General features: G+C 48.6%; 1 protein-coding gene across 1 annotated transcript in view; it reads left to right on the top strand.

Moving 5' to 3' along the window:
- The window catches only part of TRIM65 (tripartite motif containing 65), a 29,758-nt gene extending 10,106 nt beyond the window's left edge, over positions 1-19,652 (top strand). Inside the window, exons 4-9 of the mRNA XM_049768519.1 lie at positions 13,377-13,544; positions 15,739-15,837; positions 16,063-16,296; positions 16,375-16,546; positions 17,192-17,257; positions 18,792-19,652. Of these exons, the coding sequence (XP_049624476.1) occupies positions 13,377-13,544; positions 15,739-15,837; positions 16,063-16,296; positions 16,375-16,546; positions 17,192-17,257; positions 18,792-19,507 (1,455 nt within the window). The 3' untranslated portion in view covers positions 19,508-19,652. The remainder of the gene's footprint in view (positions 1-13,376; positions 13,545-15,738; positions 15,838-16,062; positions 16,297-16,374; positions 16,547-17,191; positions 17,258-18,791) is intronic.
- Positions 19,653-21,109: the final 1,457 nt, after the last annotated feature.

Below are 21,109 nucleotides of genomic sequence, written 5' to 3'. Positions count from 1 at the left end.
CCCCGGACATCAAAAAGGAAATGGAGCAGTAGCAGCAGGGAACCGAAAAGCAGATGCAGAGGCAAAGGCTGCAGCTGAGGGACTACTGCCCTGCCCCATCGCAGGACCAAGGCCACTTCAGGAGGAGGCATTAGTATGGGTCAGAGAAGACATCCCTATACCTCCACTCAAGCCGGAGTGGAAAACTACAAAAATTGCTGAACTAGATCCGGAAGAAATAGAAGAGCCTGACCCAGAGGCAAGAAGGTTGTTGCCACTCAAGGAAGTACCTAGACAAGAGAAAACTTCAAGAATTCAAGAGTACCTAAAAACACTCCATCGCCTCACCCACCTAGGGCCCAGGAAAATGTTAGAAATTGCAAGAGACTGGCTGGGGGGCACGCGCCCCGAGGAAATAAAAAGACTTGCAGAACAAGTTGTTAAGTCGTGCCAGCCATGTCAGCTGGTAAATGCCTACCCTGGAAGAATCAAAATGGGAAAACGATTAAGAGGAACACGACCTGGACAGCACTGGGAGATTGACTTCACCGAGATCAAGCCCACCAAATATGGGACTGAAATACCTATTAGTTTTTGTGGACACTTTTTCCGGCTGGGTAGAAGCCTACCCCTGTAAAAATGAAACTGCGCAAATGGTATCTAAGAAAATTCTGGATGATATTTTCCCCAGGTTCGGACTTCCCCAGGTAATCGGGTCCGATAACGGACCTGCTTTCGTGGCCCAGGTAAGTCAGGGATTGGCCAGGGCTCTGGGAATTAATTGGAAGCTACATTGTGCCTATCATCCCCACAGCTCAGGTCAGGTAGAGCGTATGAATAGAACTATTAAGGAGACTTTAACTAAATTATCTCTAGAGACTGGCGTAAGTGTCTGGATTTCCCTCCTCCCTTCAGCCCTTTTCCGGGCTCGAAACACCCCCTCTCCCCTCCCAGTGTATTTTAACCCCTTTTGAAATCCTATATGGGGCTCCTCCCCAGTAAAAGTTATAACTGATACTTATGAACCTTCTCTTGCTTCCTCTTCCCCCTTGACTGCCCGACTGGCTGCTGTCACCACGCTGCAAAAGTGCATCTGGAAAAATCTTCAGCAAGCATACGAGCCCGGGGACCTGACAGTACCACACAACTACAAGCCAGGAGACTCAGTCCTCGTGCGGCGACATCGTGCTCTAACACTAGAACCCAGGTGGAAGGGACCGTATGTTGTCCTCCTCACGACCCCTACTGCAGTTAAGGTAGACGGTATTGCGGCGTGGATACACGCCTCACATTTAAAGCCAGCACCAATAGAATTTAATCAGAATGAGTGGGCAGTGGAGCGAGCAGAAAACCCGCTCAAAATCCGGCTTAAACGCCAGCAAACTGCTCCTCCTGCCTCAACTCCTGTGGTTACTTCTAATGCCCCCAGTCTTAGGGGGGTTTGATCGGCCAGTGGAACACCAAAAGCTGTTAAGGACTCTCTATGGTAACCCCTGTGACTGCCCCGGAGGTCATCAGTTCAAACCTGAGTACCGAGCTACACAGGCAGTCGACTGTGGCACTAAAACGGCCTATCTCCAGCTCAAGCCATCAGCTTCCACAGGTGAAATCAAGGCTCAGTGGGTATGTAAGCAAAAACCCCAACCCCTTCCCCGGACACAAAAGGAACCTGCCCCCCAGGATGTGTAGAGCTAACTCAGGTACACTCACGGTGCTATAAAACCTATCAGCAGTGCGTTAAAAATGGCCAACTCTACCTGGTGGCGAAACTAACTGATACCTACAAGGGGAGCACGGGAGGTGAGTGGGGTCCTGAAACTTTTAAAACTCCATACGGGGCAGCACATTGTCTAGCAAATATTGGAGATGTGGTCTGCTGGCCTCTAAAAGCCCCTTTACATATATCAGATGGGGGAGGGCCCACAGATCAAGAAAAAGAAAAGGAAGCCATAAAATGGGCCGAAAAGGAAGTTTATAACCTAATGCCAAACTGGCCCAAGCACCCCTCCCTTCAAGCTAGGGTGCTAAATGAGGATCTGGATTCAAATATACACGACATTCTAAAGTACACTCACAAGCTCTTAAATCAAACCAACCCAAGCTTAGCGGCTGACTGCTGGCTATGCATGAAAATGAGTAACGATTGGCCATTAGCAATACCTGTGCCTAAACCAAATATAAGTAGCTTTTCAAACTGCACCTATACCAAGCCCTTTAAAGTAATCCCTCAGGAATTTGACTCCTCCACTTGCTATGTTAGAAATTACTCACTAACCATAGATTTAGGGCAAGTACCAACAACAAGGTGCTCTAACATCTCCGAAGTCTCATTGGACTTGGGATGCCTCCCCCCAGGACAGGTCTGGGTCTGTGGAGGAAATTTGGCTTATCCAGTGTTACCCAGAAATAGCACAGGCATTTGTGCACCTGCCTTTCTGCTACCCAACATTGATGTTCTCCCAGGAACTGAACCAGTCCCTCTTCCCAGCATAGACCACCTGGGAGGACACCGAACTCGTAGGGCTGTAGTATTACTACCCCTGCTGGCTGCGTTAGGGGTGGTCGGAGGATTAGGAATGGGAGCTGCAGGGTTAGGAGTTTCATTGGACCGGTATAATAAGTTATCTGATCGACTGGCCTCAGACATCCGGCAGGTTTACAAGTCTATCCAGGACCTACAAGACCAGCATGACTCACTCGCCCGGGTGGTCCTGTAAAATCGGAGGGGACTAGACTTAATCCTAGCCGAGAAAGGAGGATTGTGTGTAGCTTTACAAGAAGAATGTTGCTTTTATGTTAATAAATCCGGAATAGTACGAGACAGAATAAAGAAACACCAGGAAGAATTAGCAAAGCGAAGGGAGGAACTCTATGATCAACCGTTATGGTCTCTATGGGGAGGAATCCTCCCCTACCTCCTGCCTCTACTTGGTCCACTGCTAAGTGTACTCTTAATAGTTGCAGTAGGACCCTGTATCGTAAACAGAGTTGTAACTTTTATCCGCACTCAAGTGGGGGAAGTTAAGCTAATGGTGCTAAGACAGCAATATCAGGAAGTACCCACAAAACTCTGAGTAACCACTTGCTGCACCTTGAACTTAACCCCTGAAACCAACTCCGCCCCACCTCAGCAGGAAGTAGTTACAGAAGAGAAACCGTCTGCCCAAAATCCCTTCAATGTTCTTGACTAGCAGTGGTTACTTCTGTGTTAATTCTAAGATTAGAATTATTAACAAGAAGGAGTGGGAAATGAAAGGAATGAAAAACATATTTTCCCCTACACATTCCTGATGAGAGTTGTCTGTCTCTTTCTCATGCAATGTAATGTTCCCCCCCTCACCCTCCCCTCTGTGTTAACTATCTGCTTGTCTCTTATCTACTGAGCTACAGGTGCTGATCCATTTGCTGGCTCCCCATGGTTTTACAGACCCTGCATTAATCGTCCTGAAGACATCTTGGAGACTTAATGTCTGAGTCCCGCTCACTTGGAGACTTGAAGTCTGATCCCTACTCACACCTACCCCCAAAACCTCCGGATTCCCCCATATCAAAGCCCATTCCTGTTTCCGCTGTAAAAATAACTCAGCCCACCTGAAAACTGTATAAAAACCCCCTGATTTCAGACCTCGGGGTTCGAAACCTCTGCTCTGCTCTGAGCACGTTTCGAACCTCTGATCGATCAGATTAAAATTGGAACTTGCCTGCAATTTGCTGAGCACGTGCCTTTTTCACTATTCTGTGCTGGGCAACTGGGGGGGGTCGGGTCGTCCGGACTTTTCAGGACCAAATAGGAGTTTGAATTACTGTTTGCATGCGAGGCAAAACACCTTACGTATGCTATTTTTTGTAATAAGTTCAATTAGAAGGAATAGGGACAGTACCAAAAGAGCCAAAAGTTTTAAGTATTTTTGCAAGGTGGGATTAGGAGTATGATACACTTAGCTAAATAGGGTATAAAGTATATACTATTTTATGAAAATTAAAATATAGGTAGGTTACTATAACAAATAAAAAATTGAGAATGTGCACTGGCACTGAGGAATAAAAAACAAATAAGTAAGATTTTATAAGTGAGAGAATTGTAAGGAGATGGAAGATTAAGTAATACTACATTATTAAGAAAAGTTAGAAATAAAGAAGCATAGGGCCGGGCAGTGGCGCAAGAGGTAAGGTGCCTGCCTTGCCTGCGCTAGCCTTGGACGGACTGCAGTTCGATCCCCCGGTGTCCCATATGGTCCCCCAAGCCAGGAGCGACTTCTGAGCGCATAGCCAGGAGTAACCCCTGAGCGTTACCGGGTGTGGCCCAAAAACCAAAAAAAAAAAAAAAAGAAAAAAAAAAAAAGAAATAAAGAAGCATAGAAAAGTTGGAAATTAGAGGACAATTTAAGCAATAGTAATAACATGACATATATGAAACAATTTTTGCTGGCAAATAGTTGGGGAACTGCTGGTTTGCAAATTATAAACATATAAAAAATTTTTTGTGACAAATTACAATGATAATAAAAGTTTTGTTGCTGCTTTGAAGAAGGTAGGCTAAACAGGAAACATATACTTGAAGAATAAAAGATGGTATTTTGTTGAAGAGTTTATAAGTTTAGTTTTTAAATTTTAAAGAGTTTGTAAATTTAGCTACGGGTGTGACGTCATCTGTTTCCAGGCAGCCTTCAGGGGTTAGTAGTGATGGCTGGCGTTTTTGCAGAAGTTACAGGACTGGGGGTTGAAAATGCAGCTGGAGTTGTTAGGTGAAATCAGCAGGGGTGCTGAGTGTGAGCTTGTCAGCTTTCTGCAGGAGGGAGACTGATATTTCTTAGGCAGACAGCGTTTTAGCGTTAGTAGTTTCTGTGAAGTTTTTTGAAGAAAACTGGAAAACTTAAGTGAAAAAATTAGTGGGGGCATGGTAATTGTTTTACTTTGACTGGGTTTCAGAGAAACTTTTTAGACCTGTAGGGAAATTAAATAGCTTTTAATTATGCTTTGGGGGAGCTATATGCTTCCCTTTTGGACTTCATGTTTCTATAAAACAAAGGTTGTTAGGAGAAAGTGAGGGTGGAGAATTTGCATTATTTGTATTTAGGATGTTAAAGAAGCTGTATTTTTTTTTTTTTGCCTATAAGAAAGGAAGAAAGATTTTTTGTTACTTTGATTGCAAGGGAATGCAATTGACTGGTATAATTTTGTAGTTTTAATTCCTGGAAAGGATTAAATTGATTAGTGGGATTTGAGCAGATTAGATTTAAAAACTCTAAGATTGTTTTAGAGGTGCACGTGTTCTTGTTTCCTGTGGGAGGATAAAAATTAATTTGCAATGAAATACAAAAATTAAGTAAAAGCAATTACAATTATTAATTAGTACAGATTGGTTATAAAGCAAGGTAAGGTTATAATATTTAAATGCATTTTATAAGCAAGTAGATAAGGTAGTGGTGGTAGGTATATTTAGAGGCTAGAAATATAAGGAAAAATAAAAGAAGCAAAACTTTTAACATAGTAGCAATAAGATTATAAAGTAATGATTTTTATACTTAAAAAGAAGAGAAAATGTTTGTTAAGAAAACCGCAATAATTGACCTGATTATACTGTATCATATTGAAATAAAATAAAACAAATTTATAGAAAAAATTATAGAAAGAATAGAGAGAAAATATTTTTGAGTTATGTAAATGAAAAGTTATGCACCAAACAAGACGTAAAAATTGATGTAACTTATTTGTTATTGGCATTTGTGTGAAGGCACACCTACTGGTTTTTTTTTTTTTTTTTTGGTGGTTTTTGGGTCACACCCGGCAGTGCTCAGGGATTATTCCTGGCTCCAGGCTCAGAAATTGTTCCTGGCAGGCACAGGGGACCATATGGGACGCCGGGATTCGAACCGATGACCTCCTGCATGAAAGGCAAACGCCTTACCTCCCATGCTATCTCTCTGGCCCCACACCTACTGTTTTTAGGAAGAAAACTTTAATGATTTTTTGGGAGAAAACACAGCTGAATATTACTGTTAATTTGTTCACTATAAATTTTTGGATAAGAGTTACCGTGATAAGGTAGAGTAATTAGCACATAAATAAACTTTGTTACTAATGACCAGTTTTTTGTAGTTATTAAGTAACTTTTACTTAAATATTTTTTTAAACGTATATAAAACAAATACAGAAAGTAGTTACCAAATACATGTTAACTAAAAATCTTAACTTTAGATAGCTGAAAATTAAAATTATATTTTTAAACATATATATATATATATTTTTTTTTTTTTTTTTTTGGGTCACACCCGGCGGTGCTCAGGGGTGACTCCTGGCTGTCTGCTCAGAAATAGCTCCTGGCAGGCACGGGGGACCATATGGGACACCGGGATTCGAACCAACCACCTTTGGTCCTAGATCGGCTGTTTGCAAGGCAAACGCCACTGTGCTATCTCTCCGGGCCCAAACATATATATTTTTAAGATTGGAGAAAATTTTTCTTTTTTGGGGCAGCCACTGAAGGCTGTTTGCAAATGTGGTTTGCAGAGAAGGCATTTTTGTTTATACATATGCAAATTAAGGTGGCCATTGAGTATAACAAAAGATAAATTTAAAGATTTTAAGAGGCTGAAAGCACAGAGCAACAAGTAAATTTTTAAAATTGCAATAAGTTACGTAGCTCTGATTTTATGATTACTGTAACATGAGGTTAAAAAACATGCTTTATTACTAGAATTATACCATATAAAGCATTAGATTTGTGTTTTGAAAATAATTTGGCACTAATAGACTGACAAATAAAATGGCCTGATTAATTAATTGTTAAAGTTTTAGACTTTTTGGGAATATGTTCCCTTTTACCAATTAAAGGTACTAAAATTTGTTGAAAATTTGAGGGCATTTTTTGTAAATGAAATACACCTTAACGGGGCCGGAGAGATAGCATGGAGGTGAGGTGTTTGCCTTTCATGCAGGAGGTCATCGGTTCGAATCCCGGCGTCCCATATGGTCCCCTGTGCCTGCCAGGAGCGATTTCTGAGCCTGGAGCCAGGAATAACCCCTGAGCACTGCCGGGTGTGACCCAAAAACCACAAAAAAAAAAAAAAAAAAAAAAAAAAAGAAATACACCTTAACTAAATTAAAACCAGTGCTGACAGGTGGTATATGCCAGCTATTTGTTAACATTAGAAAACTTTTATTAGGGGGCCGGGCGGTGGCGCTGGAGGTAAGGTGCCTGCCTTGCCTGCGCTAGCCTAGGACAGACCGGACGGACCGCGGTTCGATCCCCCGGCGTCCCATATGGTCCCCCAAGAAGCCAGGAGCAACTTCTGAGCGCATAGCCAGGAGTAACCCCTGAGCGTCACAGGATGTGGCCCAAAAACCAAAAAAAAAAAAGAAAACTTTTATTAAGGCTTAAAGATGGAAATAATGAAAAATATTCTTAATTAAAATATAAGTAAATAAAATGCTAGATGTTATTAAAGACGATTGAAAATTAGTTTTTAGATAACAATAAAGAATTAACACAATTTGATACCAGTTTTAATATTATTATGACCAATGATAATATTACACAGTAATAAATCTATGTGACCAAAAAAATTTTTTTTTTCTTAAAATTAAGTTGTAAAAATATTATGCATACACAAAATTAATACTATGGTTAAATTTTAATTAACTGCAATATCATTAGACAATTTTGATTTATTAAAAACCTTTTAGAGGGGCCGGAGAGATAGCATGGAGGTAAGGCGTTTGCCTTTCATGCAGGAGATCATCGGTTCGAATCCCGGCGTCCCATATGGTCCCCTGTGCCTGCCAGGAACAATTTCTGAGCCTGGAGCCAGGAATAATCCCTGAGCACTGCCGGGTGTGACCCAAAAACCACAAAAAAAAAAAAAAAAAAAAAAAAAAAAAAAAAAAAAACCTTTTAGAAAGAGAAATTTGGAAACCTTGAGAAATTTAGACCTCATTCTGATGACCACAATGAGCTTTCTGTGGGGGAGGTTTTCTTCCCCTCAGGGCCTAGAAGCCGCTTGAATTCAAAGCGCAAACAGATTTTTTTTCTTCGCTTTTCTCTGAGGCGAGGTTTTGACCTAGGAAAAAGCTGTTTTTTTCAAAATTGCACATTTGTAATATGCTCACACATTGTTTTCAGACACATAATTTCAATGCACACTTAGACAAATTCTTAGATTCACACAGCACATAAATTGACAAACCTAAAGGTGAATTGCAGGTAAAAGATGAGATGAGAAAAATTGTGGGAAATTTTTGGACGTCTCCAAATTATTCCCGCCAGATTTTTGCTGGCTATTAATAAAAAATTGTTTTAGGGGCCGGATAGGTGGCGCTGGAGGTAAAGTGTCTGCCTTGCAAGCGCTAGCCAAGGAAGGACCGAGGTTCGATCCCCCTGCGTCCCATATGGTCCCCCCCAAGCCAGGGGCGATTTCTGAGCACATAGCCAGGAGTAACCCCTGAGCGTCAATGGGTGTGGCCCAAAAACCAAAAAAAAAAAAAAAAAAAAGTTTTAGGAAAGGATAAGATAAGGCCTTTTTAGAAGAAAATAGAAGAGTCGACTCTTAGTTAAAAAGGGAGGTTTTTGAAGAGAAATAGAAAAAATTAAGTGCATTTGTTTACCTTTATAAATTTCTAGTTGGCAAATTTTTACTTTTGTTGCATTAGATATGACCTGCAATTTTTACGGATACACACATATTTATTATTATTTAAAGAAAACATTTGAGCAGAGACTTATGAAAAAAATTTATGCATTAGATATGCAAAAATGTTATTAATCATGATTTTTAGACAGTTTTTAGCACATTTCTTCCCCATATAGTATACGATGAATGAGGTAGAATATAGGGCTGGAAATTTCCTTTGCTTACACCATTATTCCAAGGTAGGACTACAGCACTTTTTAGAACACTTTTAGGCAATCCTAGACCCCTCAAAGGGAATGGAACGTGTTCCACTGCCCAAGAGTGGGGCCAGTCTTTTCCAGCGATGCAGGAAAAGTCTGCTCCGGTATCCACGTGGCCTAAAATATCTTTGTCCTGAATTCTTATAGATGTTACAAGTGGTTCTGAGGTGTTTTCATATTTTTCAAACATTACAGGAGAACAAGACTCAGTAGCATGAGAAGATGCAGCATACAGATTGTTTTGTTCTAAAAACTTTTTAACTTTTTGCACAGGAGAAACAGTAGCCAAAGCTAATTTTGATTCATCTTTAACTTGGTGTTTTCTGGGGGATTCTTTTGTTTTTAAGTTTAGAGATGCTATAGAAGGAACCGGCATATTAGCTGTTAAAGGTTTTGAGCCGTCCTTTGCTCTATCAAACCACTGATCGCTAGTTGTTCTGTTAAAAGTTATATTGGTCTTCTGCTTGGACTGCTGACCATGACTATATTCCATTTCTGCCCTGGTAGCTTGTACTGATTCTTTTTTATCATCAATTACCTCCATAACCTCTGTCCAAATAGTATGGATAAGATTTAGATGGGCATCAGGACCATATGTTTCATATACATTTTTGATATCCTGCTGTACTTGTAGCCAATCCTCTAAACATAGAGTACCCCTCTCAATAAACCAGAGGCTATAAGTTTCTAAGAATAGAATAAATTGCTGTATCTGCTGTGGAGATATGGCATAACTCTTAGCTCTTAGAATATACTTTATAGTATCAGAAAGAATTTGTTGCTTAGAATAATTTTGACCCATGTTCCCGTATACCTTCTCGCCTTAAAACCTGGTACTTTTCCAGGGGTTCCTAGGCAACCGGCGAGGTCCAATTCCGTGGCCTGGAAATGAAAAAGAGAAGGGAAAAAAAGGGATAGAAGAAAAGACAGAGAGATAGCTTACCTTTTCCGATATGGCCCCACATTGGGCACCAATTGCTGTGAGCCAAATTTTGTTTGCAGTCTACAGCACCTGCAAACAAATCCTTCGTGGAGTTCGGGAAAAATTCCACGGGAAAAGGTGGGCACGCGGAATGACTAATGACGGAAATATATTGTAAAAATGAAATGAAACCACACAATAGTATGGGGACTCACGTTTACAAGAAACGAGAGACAATTTTATTTTTTAAGCTGGCAGCTTTTAAAAAGTAGAGGCAGGAAGGCAGATGTAAATTCTAGGCATCAAAGAGGCTGGGAGAAGAATGAAGGACCCTGGCTAGATTAGCATATGAAGAGCTGATGCTGAAGGTGAAAAGGGAGTTTGTAATTAACAGGGAAGTTGGAAGAGAGGAATGTTTCAGAGTTTCGGGGGGGGGGGAGTGAAAATTACTTTGTTTTGAGCTAAGTTATGGAAAAATCTGTTTCTTGGTGCCAAGGTAGCAAAAATTACAGGGAGCTGTTAAATGGGAGACTTTTGGCTGGATTGATTGCTGTCCTTTGTTGTAGAAAGAAATTACTAAGACCTGATTTCTAATATAGGTTAAAAATAAAGAGAAAAATAGTTACAGCCACATATATGAATTATTGCCAAACCATCCACGCAAAGGGTCAAGTGATTTTGACTGCTCTATGCGGGCCTTTTTGGCAAATAATTCCTTTTCAGGAGAGCACTACATTTTGTTGTGTGTGCTTCTTCTGAGTGGGAATGTGGCACAGGTGGGTAGATTACCCTCTGGGGGAGTTCTGGCCCCCTTAGCTTGGCCAGGTCAAGCCCAAAGCAGCTCAAGCCCACTTCAAGAAACCTGACCGAGCTGGCCCTGAAAGCGACCAAGCCCAGACAGACGTCCATCTCCTCCAGATGGACATGGGATCACGACCCCGAACTGGTGTGGCAATCTCTGTATGGGAACAAGCACCTGTGTGCAAACACCAGGCCGTAGGAATAAGGAACTGACCCTTATCAGACCCCTTGCCACATCCCACCCCCAAATAAAACACCCCCTACACATCCTGATCGTTCATGGGAACTTGCAAAAAATTATTGGGAAAGGGGTCAAAGCAATAGCACAGTGGGGAGGACATTTACCTTGGATACAGCTGACCCAGGTTTGATCCCAGCATCCCACATAGTCCCCAAAGCATGCTAGGAGTGATTTCTGAGCAAAGAGCCAGAAGTAATCTCTGAATGCTACTGGGTGTGGCAAAAAAAAAAAGAAAGAAAGAAAAGAAAAGACACATGTCTTAATGCAGCTGACCTGGTTTTGATCCATATGGTCCAAGTCTCACCAAGAATAATCTCTTTTTTTTTTTTTTTTTTTTTTTTTTTTGTTTTTTGGGCCACACCCGGCGGTGCTCAAGGGTTACTCCTGGCTGTCTGCTCAGAAATAGCTCCTGGCAGGCACGGGGGACCATATGGGACACCGGGATTCGAACCAACCACCTTTTGGTCCTGGATCAGCTGCTTGCAAGGCAAACACCGCTGAGCTATCTCTCCGGGCCCAGGAATAATTTCTGAACACAGAGCCAGGAGTAATCCCTGAGCACTGCTGGAGAGATTACAACAGGCTGCATATCTGCTTTGCATGCAGAAAGCCCAGGTGGTCCCTGGCGCCATATGGTCCAGAGCAAAACCAGGAATCACCCTTGAGCACACCTGGGGGAAGCAAACAACAACAAACTAATGATGGGGTCACAGAAGAGGTTGTGTGGCAGCCTGGAGACCTGGGCATCTGGGTCCTTATTCCAGGTGGTGAGCTCTGGTTCCACACAGACACACACACACCCCAGCCCCACCACTCATGCAGGAGCTGTGGGATGAAATTTCCTAAACCTGATTGGTGGGGCCAGAGAGATAGCACAGAGGTAGGGCGTTTGCCTTGCACGCGGCTGACCCAGGACAGACAGTGGTTGGTTCGAATTCCGGCATCCCATGTGGTCCCCTGTGCCTGCCAGGAGCGAATTTCTGAGCTCAGAGCTAGGAGTAACCCCTGAGAGCCTCCAGATGTGACCCAAAAACCAAAACACAAAAAGTTCTGAGTACCACTGGGATGACCCCAAAACAAAAACCAAAAAGGGGGAAGAAGGGGCAGGAAGACTTAGAAATGGCACAGTGGATAATTTGGGGTGTGATGCCCAGCAACCGAAATAGGGTGTGACCCAAAAGCCAAAATAAAAACAACCTGATTTGGGGGCCGAAGAGATAGCATGGACGTAAGGCGTTTGCCTTGCATGCAGAATGTCGTTGGTTTGAATCATGGCATCCCATAGGGTCCCCGGAGCCTGCCAGGAGTGATTTCTGAGCTCAGAGCCAGGAGGAACCCCTGAGAGCCTCTGGGTGTGACCCACAAACCAAAAAACACAAAAAAGTTATGAGTACCACTGGGGATGACCCCAAAACAAAAACTGTAGTATATGAAAAATTTTCCATAAGATGATTCTTGGAATTGTTGTATATAAAAGTGTTTCCTTAGGATTGTTCTGTGACTATTGCCCCACCCAGCCCTTCCAGGTGGGGCGCTGTGGAATTGGCATAAATAGCTTGATGGAGAGGGGAGAGGGGCCTTCTGTGAAAGCTGCTGGCTGCAGGAGGATTCTCTGGCTCTCCTTGCCCAATCTTTTACACCCTATCCTTCTTGTCTGTGTGGATTATTATTTGCTGCGGATAAATTTTACCAAGGTCTTCCCCCGAAAGGGGACAAGGGGATGGGAAGTAATTTCTCATTCTGGGGACTGTTCTTGGATTCACAAATACCCAGCAAAGTTAACAGCGAAGATACATTACAAAAAACCAAAAAGGGGAAGAAGGGGCAGGAAGACAGAAATGGCACAGTGGATAATTTGGGGTGTGATGCCCAGCAACCCAAATACCCAGCATGGAGGTAGTACGTTTTGCCTTGTATGCAGAAGGGCAGTGGTTTGAATCCCAGCATCCCATATGGTTCCCCGAGCCTGCCAGGAGCGATTTCTGAGCTCAGAGCCAGGAGGAACCCCTAAGCACCGCAGGGTGTGGCCCAAAAACCAAAACCAAAACACCCTGATTGAAGGGGGTGAGGGGTGGGTGGGTTGGGGTGGTGTAATCCCAGATCAAGGCCCGTGCAGACAAGTGGTGTGGTCCGCCTGGAGAGGCCGGTTCTGGGCCTGGGGCGTGTAGGGCTGTCACAGGGGTGTCCCAGGGGTGTCACAGGGCTGGTGGCCCTGGGCCTCGCTGTCCCTTTAAGAGGCCCGGGACTTTACGACCAGCAGCCGGCGCCCCAGCAGCCTCGCCATGGCCTCGCTGGAGGACAAGCTGTCCTGCGCCATCTGCCTGCAGCTCTACCAGGCCCCGGCGACGCTGCCCTGCGGCCACAACTTCTGCTACGCCTGCATCCAGAAATGGGAGCCCCAGAACCAGCAGTGCCCCACCTGCCGCACCCCCTTCTGCGGGGACACCGAGCTGCGCCGCAACGTGGAGTTCAGTGAGGTGGTGGACATGGTGCGCGACGAGCTGGATCGCCGGCCCGGGGAGCTCCCCGCCCCGGACCCCGACCCAGGGCTCGAACTCGCGACCAAGCCCGCCCCGCGCTGCCCCCGCCACGGCTGGCCGCTGGAGCTCTTCTGCCGCACCGAGGGCCGCTGCGTGTGCTGCGCCTGCACCGTGCGCGACTGTCACGGACACCAAAGGGCGCTCTTGCGCACCGCCCGGCGGGACCGAGAGGTGAAGCCCGCCCGGGAAAGCAGGGAGGGCCAAGAGCCTGCTAGGAAGGGATTCGGGGAGGTGTGGGGGTCCCCCTAGTGAGATCTTGGAGTCAGTGGGCCAGGATGGAGCGCAGAGGTGGTCAGATATCTTGGGGAATGCTGGGGGCCCTTGAAGGCCAGTGGGTGAAGAGGGAGCTACAATAGGCAGTGGTCAGAAGCTGGGGGGACTGGAAGTAGGACAGTCCACTCTCCCCCACACACACTCATGCCCACCCCTTGGGTGAAGATGGAGCTACACTGGGCAGTGGTCAGAAGCTGGGGGGACTGGAAGTAGGACAGTCCACTCTCCCCCACACACACTCATGCCCACCCCTGTCTGCTGCAGGAAGCTTACCCGAAGCCCCAGCTTTGTACTTTTGGGAGGGCTCATGGCCTTGGCTTCATGGCCACCTGGTTCCATGACTCAAGGTCAGAGCTGCCGGCACTGGGAGGTAATGTTGGGGTGCATAGGGAATCTTTGCAAGGGGGCCAAAGGCGTTGCTTCTGGCATCTGAAGGGTTGACTTGATATCAGGAGAATATTTTCAGGGGTCGGAGTGATAACAGCGGGGAGGGCATTTGTCTTGCACGAGGCTGACTTGGTTCAATCCCCAGTATCCTATATGGTCCCCCCCGAGCCTGCCAAGAGAGATTTCTGAGCACAGAGCCAGGAGTAACCCCTGAAAACTGCTGGGTGTAGCAACCCCCCAAAAAAAGGGAGGAGCGAGAGATAGCACAGCAATATCGCTGACCCAGGACCAACAGTGGTTCGAGTACCAGCATCCCATATGGTTCCCCGCCCTCCCTCCCACCCTGCCAGGAACCATTTCTGAACACAGAGCCAGGAGTAATCCCTGAGCTTCACCGGGTATGACCCCCTCAAAAAAACCCAACAAAATAAAAATAAAAAGAACATGGGGCTGGAGTGGTGGTGCAGCGGTAGGGCGTTTGCCTTGCATGCAGCTGACCTGAGATGGACCTCGGTTCGATCCCTGGCATCCCACATGGTTCCCAGTGCCAGAAGCCATTTCTGAGCAAATAGCCAGGAGGAATCCCTGAGCATCACCAGGTGTGGCCCAAAAACCAAAAATAAATAAATAAAAAGAACATTTTCAGGACTGGAATGATAGGACAGTGGGAGGGGTCTTGCCATGCATGCACCTGATCCTGGTTTGATCCATGGCACCCTGGAGGGAAAAAAAAGATAGCACACATTTTCTTTTTTTTGTTGTTTTTTGGGCCACTCACCCCACTCCATGGTGCTCAGGGTTACTCCTGACTCTGTGCTCAGAAATTACTCCTGGTGGGTTATTTCTTTTCTTTTCTTTTCTTTTTTTTTTTTGTTTTTGTTTTGGTTTTTGGGCCACACCCAGCGGTGCTCAGGGGTTACTCCTGGCTGTCTGCTCAGAAATAGCTCCTGGCAGGCACGGGGGACCATATGGGACACCGGGATTCAAACCAACCACCTTTGGTCCTGGATGGCTGCTTTGAAGGTAAACGCCGCTGTGCTATCTCTCCGGGCCCCTGGTGGGCTATTTCAAGGGATATTTGGGATGTCGAAGATTAAACCCAGATCAGCAGCATGCAAGGTAAACACCCTCCCCTCTGTGCTGTTGCTCCAATCCCAAGACAGCACAAGTTTTCATCCCAGCTGTATGGGGCGGGGGGGGGGGGGGGGGGGAGACGGGACGGGACCTTATAGTCGCAGAGGGGCTGGGGCACTGCCAGGCCTCACCGTGCCCATGCCCTGCTGTAGGGGGGCAGGAAGGGGAGGAAGAAGTTTGTGCAGCCTCTCACCAAAATCTGGCCCAACCCTCCTGGGGTGCACACACCAAGGGTGAACTAGGGTGGCACAGGAGGGGGTATGGATAGGTACATGCTGGTGTTTGCTGAGGGAGTTCAGGGCCACTTCTGCAACAACCTTGTATTATTGGTGTTTTTTGGGGGGAGGGTTTGGGCCACACCCAGCTGGATTCAGGGATTACTTCTGGGTCTGTGCTCAGGAATCATTCCTGGCAGAGCTCTGGGGATGACCCATGGGATGCCAGGGATGGAACCCTGGTGGGCCATGTGCAAGGCAAGCACCCTCCCCACTTTATTTATTCATTTATTTATTTATTTATTATCGCTCCAGCCTCCTTGTCTTTTCTTCCCTTCCCCCATGGACTCCCGCAGGCCCAGCTGAAAGCAGCGCTGGAGACACAGTGGCAGCAGCAGCAGAACCGGACAGAGCAGCAGCTCCAGGAGCTAAAGCAGAAGATGCTTCAGATCCAGGTGCAGTGAGTGGGTCAGATCCTTGCCAACCCCCCGAATTTGAGTGGCCAGTCCAGGGGGTCCCCCGATGCTCTAGGTCTAGGAACACTGGCCAGTAAGTGCAAGGTCCTGGCATCTGGGAGGTGAGAGGTGGAAAGAGAAAAAAGATGCTCCAGGGGACCCCTGGCTCCCCATCTCAGCCCAGCAGGCAGCCCTGGTGCCATCGACCCCTGTGTGCCTCCCCAGACCTCAGTCTGCACCGTGGCCTCGGTGGTCTCGGACAAGTTCAGCCACCTGCTGCAGGCGCTGGAGAAGCGTCGGGCCTCCGCCCTGCGGGACCTGGAGGAGGCCCGGAGCCGCGCGAGTGCGCAGGCGCAGGAGGAAGAGCAGCGGCTGCAGCGACACCTGCAGGCGCTGGCGGAGTATGACAGCCGGGCCCGCGCGGCCCTGGAGCAGGAGGACGACGTCGCCTTCCTCCAGGTAGGCCTCAGTGTCCCCCAGGAAGGGGCGGTGGCTCTGCCCGTCCTCCCGGCTCACTGTGGCTGTCCCTGGGCACAGGGATCGCAGCTCTTGATGCTCCCCGCGCCCGTCGAGCCGCCCAGCCCTCCGCAGTGGGACGAAGAGCAGCAGGTGGGAGGCCTGAAGAAGTGGCTGAGCCAGCTGGCCGGGCTCCTCCTGGAGGAAGGGGCTCCGCAGGCACCAGCTGAGGCTGCCGGCTCGCACCCCCCGGGTAAGGTGCCCCAGATCTCCGTCCTGTGCCCCTGGGGCTATGAGTGGGCCAGGTCCCTGTGCTGTGCCCTCTCTGACCCTGCTTTCTTTCTTTTTGGGGTGAGGGGTTGGGTTTTTGGGTCACACCTTTCAGCGCTCAGGGGCTACTCCTGGCTCTATGCTCAGAAATAGCCCCCAGCAGGCTCAGGGGACCATCTGGGATGCCTGGATTCGAACCACCGTTCTTGTGCATGCAAGGAAAACGCCCTACCTCCTTGCTATTTCTCCGGCCCTCCTGCTTTTCTTTGTTTGTTTGGTTTTGGTTTTGGTTTTTGGGTCACACCCTGGCTCTGCGCTGAGAAATCACTCCTGGCAGGCTCGGGGGACCCTCTGGGATGCCAGGATTCGAATCATCGTCCTTCTGCATGCAAGGCAAACACCCTGCCTCCATGCTAACTCTCTGGGACCCCTGCTTTCTTTTTTTGGAGGGGTCCCACCGATGGTGCTCAGGGGTTACTCCTGGCTCTTCACTCAGAACTCACTCCTGGCAGGCTCGGGGGACCAATGGATGCCGAGAATCAAACCCGGGTCAGCTCTGTGCAAGGCAAACTCTACTGCCCACTGTACTGTGGCTCCGGCCCCTAACGCTGCTTTCTTTGTCCTGTAGATGCCCCGAGCGTCCAGACACCGGTCCCTGGCGCGCTGTGTCCGGTGAGGAGGGAGCTCTGGCAAAGTAAGGAGGCCCGGCGCCACATTCGTGTGTTTATTGTGCGTGGTGGGACCTGCTGAGCCCAGGAACCACGGCGGCTCTTCCTGTCACTGGGGTGCCACTTCCACATGGCCCCGCCCACTCTAGCCCCGCCTCCCACGTGGACACACCCACACCTGCCTAACCCCGCCCACAATAGGCCCTGCCCGGATTGTGTGGCCATGCCTCCCAATAGCTCCGCCCATACACCTTGAGGCCCGTCTCATATGGCCCCGCCCACAGTCACTGACTGCCACTCACATGGCACCGCCCACAGTCGCCTGGACCTGCCTCCAATTGGCCACGCCCACACTCGCAGGACCCCGCCCCACCTTGTCTTACACTCCTGACCCCGCCTCCACATGGCCCATCCACGCAGCGTAACCCCGCCCACACCGCCTGGCCTCGCCCACCGCGTGGCCCCCGCCCACATCTGACGTAGCCCCGCCTCCCACCTGCCTTACACTCGTGTGATCACGCCCGTGACCACGTCCACACACGTAACCCCGCCTCCCACTAGATCCTATTTAGATTGGCCCCGCCCATACGACATGGCCCCGCCTCCCGCGTGGCCCCGCCCACACTTGCCTGGACTCCTCCCAGCATTACGTGTTCCACCCACACATCTGCTCACATCTGGCACTCTGTAGCCACCTAGCGGGAAGGCCATACCAGACACATTCGCCTCATCCTGTCCCCCACTCTTGCTCCGTCATCTTTTTTCTCATTGGTGCCAGTTCAAAGGAGCCTTGCATCGAGGATGGGGGCCTGTGCGCTACCCAGGGCCGGCACAGCTTGCAGGGAGCCCTGCTCGCTCTCCTTGATCAAAGATCTCAGGGGTCAGGAGGCAGGAGCCAGGCCCAGCCTCGCACCCTGGCTCACTCACCTATTTATTTATTAGTTAGTTAGTTAGTTAGTTTTTGGGCCACACCCGGCTGTGTTCCGGGGTTGCTCCTGGCTGTCTTCTCAGAAATAGCTCCTGGCAGGCACAGGGGACCATATGGGACACGGGGATTCGAACCAACCACCTTAGGTCCTGAATCGGCTGCTTGCAAGGCAAACACCGCTGTGCTATCTCTCCGGGCCCCTATTATTTATTTTTGTTGGGGGGGGGTCACACCCGGCAGTTGCTCAGGGGTTCCTCCTGGCTGTAAGCTCAGAAATCGCTCCTGGCAGGCTCGGGGGACCATATGGGAGCCGGCATTGGAACCACCTTCCTTCTGCATGCACGGCCAACGCCCTACCTCCAAGCTATCTCTCCGGCCCCATCTGGCCTGTTTTTGCTACTTTGCTACTTTTCCATTTTGCTACTTTGTTTTCTCTTTTTGTTTTTTATTTTTGTTTTTTGGGTCACACCGGGCAATGCTCAGGGGTTCTCCTGGCAGGCTCGGGGGACCATATGGTATGTCGGGATTCGAATCACCGACCTTCTGCATGCGAGACCAACTCCCTACCTCCATACCATCTCTCCGGCCACCACCACCCCGCTCACCCTCTTTCTGACTCCCTCTGTCCCCAGATTATCGCAATCTGACCTTCGATCCCAGCAGCGCCAACCGCCACCTGCACCTGTCGCGGCAGGACCAGCGCGTGGTGCACCGGGCGAAGCCCCGGGACCAGGTGGGCCCCGACAGCTTCGAGCTGTGGCAGGTGCAGTGCCAGCAATACTTCAGCAAGGGGTGCCACTACTGGGAGGTGCGCACGTCCGGGACCTCGGTGACACTGGGGGTGGCCTACCAGGACCTGCCGCGGTGCCGGGGGGAGCGCTCCACCGACAACATCGGCCGCGGGCCCAATTCCTGGGGACTGCACCTCCTGGACGACAGGACTCAGGCTTGGCACGACGGCAAAGCCCAGCGCCTCCCAAGGGTGTCGGGGCGGCTGCTGGGCATGGAGCTGGACCTGCACTCCAACCGCCTGGCCTTCTACAGCCTGGAGCCCAAGACCCAGCTCCTGCACACCTTCTACGCCGTCTTCACCCGGCCCCTCTACCCGGTTTTCTGGCTGCTGGAGGAGCGGAGCCTGACCCTGCTGCAGAGGCCGGAGACCAAGCCCACCCCGGTGCCCGTGGAAGAACCCCCGGGGGCCAGGCTCTGCGGGGTGGACGTAGCTGCCACCTTGCCAGGGTCCCCCAGTGTGGGGAACGGAGCCATCGGTCCTTCGGGAGAGGAGCTCAGGAGCCTGCCCCCGACAGAGGACTCTGCTGGTGACCAAGAAGTGAAGAACATATCTTGAAAAAATACATTTCTGCCTCACCTCCCTTTTTTCATTTTGTTTGGTTTGGGGGTTACACCCAGCGATGTACTCAGGGGATATTTCTGACTGTGTTCAGGGGACCATATGGGATGTCAGGTGAGTGGAAAGCAAGCTCCTTACCTGCTGTACTATCTCTCCTGCCCTCTTTTTCTTTTGCTTCTGTTCTTGGTGACACCCAGCATTGATCAGGGCTTCCTCTGGCTATTTGCTTGGGGATCATTGCAGCAGGGCTGGAAGGATCAACCTTATGAAGTGCAGAAGTTTGAACCCATGTCAGCTAGTACTCTCTCCTGCCACTCCCCCTTTGTCTTTATTTTTTGTTTTTGTAACCCCAGCAGCACTCGGGTTACTCCTGGTTCTGCACTCAGAAACTACTGCTGGCAGGGGCCGGTGAATAGCATGGAGGTAGGGTGTTTGCCTTGCATGCAGAAGGACAGTGGTTTGGATCCCAGCACACCATATGATCCCCAAGCCTGCCAGGAGCGATTTCTGAGCATAGAGCCAATAGTAACCCCTGAACGTTACCGGGTGTGACCCAAAAACCAGAAGGAAGGAAGGAAGGAAGGAAGGAAGGAAGGAAGGAAGGAAGGAAGGAAGGAGGGAGGGAGGGAGGGAGGGAGGGAGGGAGGGAGGGAGGGAGGGAGGGAGGGAGGGAGGGAGGGAGGAAGGAAGGAAGGAAGGAAGGAAGGAAGGAAGGAAGGAAGGAAGGAAGGAAGGAAGGAAGGAAGGAAGTAAATTACTCCTGGCAGGCTCAGGAGACCGTATGGGATGCCAAGGATAGAACCTGGGTGGACCACATGCAAGTCTTTTGCCCTACCCCACTGTGCTATTGCTTTGCCCCGTCTTTACTTATTTTTTTGGTGCTTGCTTTTTTTGTTTTGTTTTTGTTTTCGTTAGTCCTTATGCAGAACAGTTTTTCCAATTGCAGAAAATACGAGGGTCAGCATATGAAGACTTTTTATGGTTTATTTGGGGGGGGTTGGTTTTGGGTCCACACACAGTGAAGCTGTGTTTACTCCTGGCTCTGCCCTCAGGAATCACTCCTGGCAGGCTCAGGGGAAAATAGGGACCACCAGGGTCATGCACATGCAACACCTTCCCCACTTTGCTCTTGCTCAGTCCCCAGCAGGCTGCTGCTTAGCCCCTGTACTGTCTCTTCAATCCCTGAAGATCTGATTTTAGCAACAACTAAACAACAATCTGTTTTTAAAAACAACTAAAATGAAGCAATATTCAGTCAGCCCAGCTCATGGATGCCACCTGAATCCCTGAACACCAGTCACACTCACTGGTCCCCAACCTGTGGGCTGTGGGGGTAAGGAGGGTACTGTGCACCCACACAGTACCAGCCATCCGGACTCTGCATTCAGTCCAGACAATAGGCCCAGAGCCTTCCAGAGGTGCTGGGACAGCTTCTGGCTATGGCTTTGATCTTTAGTTGAGGTTCAAGTTTTGCACTTTGGGGCCACTTGATGAAGATCCTGAAAGTGTTTTGCTGATGTTTCTGGAAGAAAGTGTCTGGGTCTCAGGGCTGTGGGACACATTTTTTTCCTTTGAAATGTTCCACTTCTTTGATTTGGG

Source organism: Suncus etruscus, chromosome 1, assembly GCF_024139225.1.
Source record: "Suncus etruscus isolate mSunEtr1 chromosome 1, mSunEtr1.pri.cur, whole genome shotgun sequence".
Taxonomy (NCBI): Eukaryota; Metazoa; Chordata; class Mammalia; order Eulipotyphla; family Soricidae; genus Suncus; species Suncus etruscus.
Note: the sequence above shows the minus strand (reverse complement) of the source record. Positions and strands in the feature narration are given on the sequence as shown.